Source organism: Crassostrea angulata, chromosome 7, assembly GCF_025612915.1.
Source record: "Crassostrea angulata isolate pt1a10 chromosome 7, ASM2561291v2, whole genome shotgun sequence".
Lineage (NCBI taxonomy): Eukaryota > Metazoa > Mollusca > Bivalvia > Ostreida > Ostreidae > Magallana > Magallana angulata.
In genome coordinates this window covers 50,575,331-50,583,677 of record NC_069117.1, presented here as the reverse complement: position 1 = coordinate 50,583,677, position 8,347 = coordinate 50,575,331, and the positions used below count along the sequence as shown (strand labels likewise).

The 8,347-nt window shown below is 34.6% G+C and overlaps 1 protein-coding gene across 1 annotated transcript; it reads left to right on the top strand.

Moving 5' to 3' along the window:
* Positions 1-3,367: 3,367 nt before the first annotated feature.
* Positions 3,368-7,913, top strand: LOC128155964 (alpha-protein kinase 1-like). The gene is made up of 3 exons (XM_052817895.1): positions 3,368-3,531; positions 4,522-4,636; positions 5,293-7,913. The coding sequence occupies exons 2-3, from the start codon at positions 4,582-4,584 to the stop codon at positions 6,636-6,638; spliced, it is 1,401 nt and encodes a 466-aa protein (XP_052673855.1). The 5' UTR covers positions 3,368-3,531; positions 4,522-4,581; the 3' UTR covers positions 6,639-7,913.
* Positions 7,914-8,347: the final 434 nt, after the last annotated feature.

Below are 8,347 nucleotides of genomic sequence, written 5' to 3'. Positions count from 1 at the left end.
TGTGTTTCTTTTGCTTTTTGAATTTTAATATGCATAGATTGAATGAAAAATGACAAGTACAAACTGTCAACCATCTCAAAAATCCATTAAACTAAATACAAATTCAAAGCAGAGCAACGTATTTCCCACACGTTTTGTTGGCTGAAAAACCTATTTTCTTACATCAGAAAAGCATTTTATGATTATGAAAGACGTTGTGCAACATTGTAAAAAGAAAAATTCTAGATTCTCTAATAGCTATATCCCACTGATTTTATATTGAAGAAGCTACATGTACGTGTAATAGATGTAAGCTACATGTACGTGTAATAGATGTAAGCTACATGTACGTGTAATAGATGTAAGCTACATGTACGTGTAATAGATGTAAGCTACATGTACGTGTAATAGATGTAAGCTACATGTACGTGTAATAGATGTAAGCTACATGTACGTGTAATAGATGTAAGCTACATGTACGTGTAATAGATGTAAGCTACATGTACGTGTAATAGATGTAAGCTACATGTACGTGTAATAGATGTAAGCTACATGTACGTGTAATAGATGTAAGCTACATGTACGTGTAATAGATGTAAGCTACATGTACGTGTAATAGATGTAAGCTACATGTACGTGTAATAGATGTAAGCTACATGTACGTGTAATAGATGTAAGCTACATGTTCGTGTAATAGATGTAAGCTACATGTACGTGTAATAGATGTAAGCTACATGTTCGTGTAATAGATGTAAGCTACATGTACGTGTAATAGATGTAAGCTACATGTACGTGTTATAGATGTAAGCTACATGTACGTGTTATAGATGTAAGCTACATGTACGTGTAATAGATGTAAGCTACATGTACGTGTAATAGATGTAAGCTACATGTACGTGTAATAGATGTAAGCTACATGTACGTGTAATAGATGTAAGCTACATGTACGTGTAATAGATGTAAGTTACATGTACGTGTAATAGATGTAAGCTACATGTACGTGTAATAGATGTAAGCTACATGTACGTGTAATAGATGTAAGTTACATGTACGTGTAATAGATGTAAGCTACATGTACGTGTAATAGATGTAAGCTACATGTACGTGTAATAGATGTAAGCTACATGTACGTGTAATAGATGTAAGTTACATGTACGTGTAATAGATGTAAGCTACATGTACGTGTAATAGATGTAAGTTACATGTACGTGTAATAGATGTAAGCTACATGTACGTGTAATAGATGTAAGCTACATGTACGTGTAATAGATGTAAGCTACATGTACGTGTAATAGATGTAAGCTACATGTACGTGTAATAGATGTAAGTTTGGACTTTGATCAACTTAGATTTTGACAAGGAATAAGGTACACGCACGTTTCTAGCAGCAGCTACATGGCTGGAGAGCCAGACTGTCATCGACTGACCAATTAACACTCAAAAAAGATTTCAGAAATCTGGGAGATTTAACAAGATGTTTACTTCATACTCTCACAGTTAGAAAAAATTGAATTCTGCAATCTCATCACATTAACGTGTAATCTCGCCCCTGAATAGTTTACTTGAGGACACTTTTGTTTAAACAAGATTACAGTTATAAGTTAAAAGTAGAAGTGATTGAAAAGAGAATGTCATAAAAATATTAAACAAGTAACCTAAGCATATAATGTTTTCGCAAATGTCACAAACACCGTCATTACAAAAAGAATACATTTTTGATTGAGTGGCAGAGAACTAATGTTTGGTATAATTATTTATATGTAAAGTTCCTCTACATCATACACACACTGCACTGGGGGTTGGCATCACTACAAACATACTGTTGTAGTTTTCGGGGTTATAGAATTTGCAGAATTTAAAAAAAAATGCTGCTGAAACCGACAGGATAAGTTTTCACTCAACATCGAACAAATGAGAGAGAGAAATAGAGAGAGAGAGAGAGAGAGAGAGAGAGAGAGAGATTGTTTCATTTTCGTAAAGCACATGTAATATAACATTTTCACCAATTTTAACTTCAGCAATAATATTAAAACATCTATGTACTAAAAAGACGAAAACAAACGCCTTGTAAGACTCTTCGAAATACGAAATGAACTTTTTCCCCTTAAACTTGCATATTTTATGAAGGATTCGAGGGCGTGGGATGAAAGATTATCATGTGACCAATACTTACATTAACTTCAAATCCTAACCATAGGTGTCACAATGTTTCGTTAAATCACTGCGTCGCTCAGCAGAACAGTAACTTTTACCGAAGATTGATTGATTCCAATCAATTACTCAGAACATTCAATAATCAATTTGTTCTTCCTAACCTATTGACATGCTAAATGAATCAGGTTAGGTATTGCCTAGTGTTCTTTGCCCGTGTTTTCAGCTGAAGACACCTCAAAACACCTACCATGAAATCCAAAACATCTTGTAACGAGACATAAACATGACCGTTTCACTAGGATAACTCATCTATTTTCATAATATTAATCACAGATCAGTAGGTTTATAACAGACACCACAAAATCATTCTAATGCAACCGAAAGTGTTAAAGACTTACCATGAAGCCCAAAACGTCAAGTAACGACACGTCAACATGGCCGCTACAATACGGTAACTTACCTCCCTCAACAGAACCCGAGAGTGAGACAGTTCCTCAGCACCAGAATGTAGCAGAACTGAACCAGAAGAAGAAGAATTCCACAGAGATTTTTTCATTTAATTGTGGGATCCCCATGTGGAGCTGTTATCAGTGCAAATTGAAAACGCTAGGTAACAATATGGGGATTTTTATATCGTGGGGCACCTTTACTTTTTTGATTTTTTTTAAAAAAGCCCTTTAAAACTTTGAGTTTCTTTTAGAAATTGCCTTGTAATTTTTCTCTATATATTCAATCATTGTCATTGTCACAATCGTGAAAATTACAAACAGTGCAATACAAACATTTCCTAGGGAGTTAGACATTTTGACTAGTGTATAACTATATTCTGTGTTCTAGTAAATACAAAGCTCCTTTAAATGTTTAACAAAAGTCATCTAAACAAATTTCTTCATTGATTTTTAACACCTATGACTTAATCAAGTTTCTAGGTAATTCCAGTTTTGAACTTTCCTACATATATCAAACTATTTAAAATTTTATCCACTTCTGCATACTAATAATGCTGATATTACAACATCCTGGTGCTGTTTGTGGTGGAGTGTAATGAATCGGCCAGAAATCGTTCGAGCATTTAAAATGGATGTTCCTAGCATGTTTTTAGCTTGTTTCACTTACGGAGAACCCTATCCTCTCCCTGACGCTACCAGTGACCAATGAAGGGTCGTAAACGTTTTCTATTACGATCCCTCATTTACCTTTAGATGTGAGGTAATCTGAGAACGGCGGATTGACTGATGAGTTGCTGTTCTAGATCATGGCATCACGATTAACTTTAATTTCGGTAACTGCTGAAAGTGGGCAGGTTGTTTGTTTGTTATGCAGTGTTGGACTTATAGCTTTGCTATATAGGTTGATCCATATATCTCTAGATTTTTGGACTGGTATACCGTTTTTAAAGTAAGTTCAAACTTTATGTTTACTTTGTGTAGATGGTCTCAATAAAGAAAGTCAGATTTCACTTCAAATTTTGCAATCTTAAAATTTTAAATACTTAAAACAAATGATTAATTTTTCTTGCATTGACGCAATGAAAAATTGTACAAAAAATAATCTGAATAATGTGAATTATTACAACGTCTGTATGAATGCAATTAAATGTTACACTCTCTATAAAAAGAAAACATTTTAAAGAAATAAAAACAACTGCCTGGTCTAGGAGTCCTGAAGCTTTCTAAAGTCACAATTCAATCATATGTTTTATTTTAACGTACAAGTAAAATTATCTACACATTTCCACTGAAAAAATTTCTTGTAAATGATCAAAATTGGACTCTCGTCTTAGAACCTTATTGACCCTGGACCATGGTAAGATTATGTTAGGTTTCTTTATATATAACCACAATGCCATGCCATGTGGTTGTTAACTCTGATTCTTTCAACGTTTACCAAATGAATTGTTTTTCATCATTAATTCTATCAGTAAAGAATACTTTTGGACATTGTTCATGCTCCAAACTGCAAGTTGTATTATTCGTTACAGACCCTAAATATTATGACGATATTAAGCTATGCTAAATTGTAATTGTTTAAGTATTAGCTTCTTATAATGATTATGAAGACGAATACAAAAAAATAGCCACCTTGTGGCTGTTAATTACAGCTAATTATGCATAATCAAATACATAAATGTTCATTCAACATTAAAAGTCACCCTCTTTTTATGTAAAACATTGAAACATCACCTGCTAAATCAATAGTTTTGTTCATCTATCAAAACTGAAGACACAAGGTAAATAAGAGATTATGATTTGACGTGGCGACGATATGATAACATTCGAATTGTTTTTCCATTCTTGTTTTCATTTTTACGACTATGGCTTTTTAATAATATTGCCAATCGCATACATCTGTTACATGGAATTTCCTGCTTGGTTTCTTTTATTTTAGGTTTACCTTTTGAGAAGTAAGGCGATTTTATCTTTTTTCATTACTCCATCATAAGAGACAATGAATTTGATACCTCTATGTTTAGTACTGTTTGATGTACTCCTTTCAACAAATTGTGAGTATAATTATGATATTTGAAAGTTCAAAAATATAACTTGCAAAGTAATTTGTTATATTTTCAGGTTAAATACTGAAATCTGATTGGTTAAGACGCAGTTCATAATCCGTTCTATTACCCTCAGCGTTAGCAACGCACTTAGCAACGGGTAACATTACAAATTGTTACATGCGCAAAAAGTATGCGCTTACGGTTCGCTGTAGAATTCACGTTATTCCTAGATAAAGCAGTAAAATTTTCTTAAAAATTAAGACATTCAGTATAACAAAATTAATAGTGCCTGTTTGCGTCGGTTGACAATGGTTTTTTCGGGGTGTCAATTTCAACTGTTACCCTCCCAAACAGGCACTATTTATATAATGTTAACTTCAGAGAGTCGTGTGGCTTAGGTTCTCCTTAATGTTTAAAATCTAAATTATGATATATTACATGAGATTGCTGTATCTTCGTTACAGAATTATGATAATCATATAACAATGATTACTCCAACTAATTTTGAGGAGAGTGTTCAGTGTCTGCCAATTAATCATTTTTTCCATTTTAGATACAAGTACATATTGATATTGGAAATCAAAAGTGTTTGCTTAAAACACCTTATTACGGAAATGTCTTTATACCAATATTTATCTTTCCATTGTACATTTGTTTTTTAGCGCAGATTTTACGGGATAGGAGATTTTTTAACTTGAGGAACAGGCCACTTCGGAGGTTCCCCCCATTCCCACCACCAGGGGGTATCGCTCCATTCCCCCCACCGGGGGGCATTTCCCCATTTCCACCACCGAGGGTCATCAATCCAAGGCCTTCCTTTTCACAGGGAGGTGTAACTTTAAGAGGCGCCATCAACCAGCCTCGACAGTTATTGACCAATACCAGAATCGGCAGGACTATTTCTGGACGTCAAAGGTCAGGCAGGGGTTTTAATCTAAGTAACAGACCGACTAGTCAGACCCTTGTCAGGCCCCCGTTTGGTGCAGCTCAACAGCCGCTACCTAATGTACGAAACGATCGTTTCCCAAACTCATTCACGGATCGGAATCAAAACAGATTTTTAAGAACTGTTGTTAATACCAATGATTTAAATACATTGCGAAAAAACGTTCCCCCTTTTCAACAAATGAGAATTATTCCACAGTTTCCAACTGATTTATTCGCCCGAAGAAATTCACCATCCGCTCCATCTGTCATTAGACCATTTGGTCGGTTATCTGCACAAAATTTCCGATCAAATTCTCCTATATCTTCTTTATCTGGTTCAACTGATAATTCTCAAATTTTTAGACAACAACAACAGCAGCAGCAGCAACAACAGCAACAACAGCAGAAACAACAACAGCAGAAACAACAACAGCAACAACAAAAAGATGTACAGCGTCAGAGATATGAACAATCTCTAATAAAGAGACAACAGGCTTTACAGAAGGTTTTGCAACAACAGCAGCAGCAGCAACAAAAACAACAACAACAGAATATGAAACAACAATCAATATCTGCGCCCCAGGAAGTTGGTAACGGAGAAACTACCATCCCAAAAGCCGAAATTACTGACACACTGATCACAATTAAAGATGAACATGGAAATGTCATCGATGAACAAATGTTTCCAAACGAATCAAGCGACGAAACTATTGAAAAATATATATCTGAAGTATCCGCTAATTACACAGATCAAGTGAGACAGAAAACTAGAACGGCCACTGGCACCGGACTAGGAACTTTCGGTAACTCGGCGTCTGCGCCGATTGGTAGTAGACAGGAAAAGTCCAATCCTACGCCAGGAGACGAAGGTAATCCAACATTGATTACAGTTAAAGATGAAGAAGGAAATGTCATGGGCGAGAGGTTGTTTCCAAAGGGAACAAGCGACGCAACAATTGAACAGTATATATCTGAAATATCCGCTAACTACACAAATCAGGTGAAACAGGGAACTGGAGCGGCCCCTGGCAATGGGCTAGGAACTTTCAGTAACACGGCGTCTGCGCAGATCGATGGTTGAGAAACAGCCGCTATTGGAACAAGCATCCAAACTGTCCCCTTCTGCCGGTTAGTTACGCTATAACGAGCTATCTATCAGATTTTATAGACAGGATGTGCGATGATATCCATTCAGTGATGTCTATATTTACTATTTTAATGTATTTTGCATGTCTCAATTAACGTGATAATGTGTTTGTAATTCATCTTTACAAATACAGATGATCCTCCTGTGAAACTATTAGTCAACATATGTCATAAAATTTGTTCCAAGAATTCAACAAAAATTTTCTTCGACTCATTAGATATACACCATTTGAACTACGTCTCCCTTTTGACGTGAATTTCACTGGAACAAAAATATATTTTATAAAAGTTCAAAGGAGGATTCGCATTATGCGCCGTGTATTAACATTATTACGTGTTCTGTTACATGTACTATTATATATTGCATGTAAAATAATATAACTAACTTTAAAAGCTGGCTTTATAGGTTCTAGAAAAGTAGTTGACTCTGAGAGCTAGCTAAGTACAGTAGGACAATGAATGGTCATCGGAAAGTCCAATATTTCACTGGAAGGTGAGAGAAGACTTTCCAGGAACCAGTTCATTTTAGATAATGTGATACAGCTCTGATGATGGTAATAATATCGATACGAGCATTAAATTATGCTCTATATGTTTAATTTAGTTACATGAACGTCTATTTGGGAAAGTCTTTAGAGGCAATCTTCTATAGATGACATAAGATGTGTTTAATGCTGAATGACTTGGCATTCTGTAGATTTTATGGGCTTTGTGTTTGTTTGCTAAGTACTGAATGACTACACATTCTCTATATGCCATGTGCTTAGCGCTGAAAATCTCAGCATTTTTTAGATGCCTTATAAATCTACATAGTACTTGAGTACCTAAATATCATAATTAACAAGGCGTTCTTTCCGCACCGTCCTTAGTAATTTTCAACTATTAAATTAATAAATTAATACTGTCAATTGATTTTGTAGATGATATGATGCTGATATCAAACATACATACAAGTTGTGTGTTTTTAGAAGAATAGTTGATTGATTCCTGAATATATTTTTTGTAATACTAGCTTTGTTAGTTAGGGTTGCTATTTGATTGAAATGCTTTGAGAAATGTGAATAGTTTATCCTTTGCTTAATAAAACAAATGATGCTGACTTTATTGCATTTCTTTTATAGCTGAATGTTTCAGATAGATACATGTAGTTTTAAAATTGTATGGACTGTTTTGTTTAACACTGCTCTAAATATGCTACTGTATGGTTAAAATAAAATGTAGATTCATTTTATTATAATATAAAGCCGGTTCGGTTAGGACTTTTATTATGTTATTTTACTATTATTTAAGTCATATCACATTTTTTAAAATGGGCTTTGATAAGATATTGTAAAAGTTTATGTCATATCACAATTGTGATATGAACTTTTATCAGACGTTGTTAATATTTATATCATGTCTCATGGAACAAAACACCACGTGACTTGTATTCGTACATGTACTTCTTTTGCTCCTCGTGGTTGCTTGGCAGGAAACCCTCAGATATGTTCCTGATCGTCAGTTCGTATGGTAAATATCAGTGATGGCCAATGATTTTCGTAAAGATTCCATCCTTTTGTTAATAGTTTTACCTTCAAATGTATTGCCCTTGTTGATATAGGTGTGGTATGTTTCTCATATTGCTTGCTAACGATTGCCCGGAGT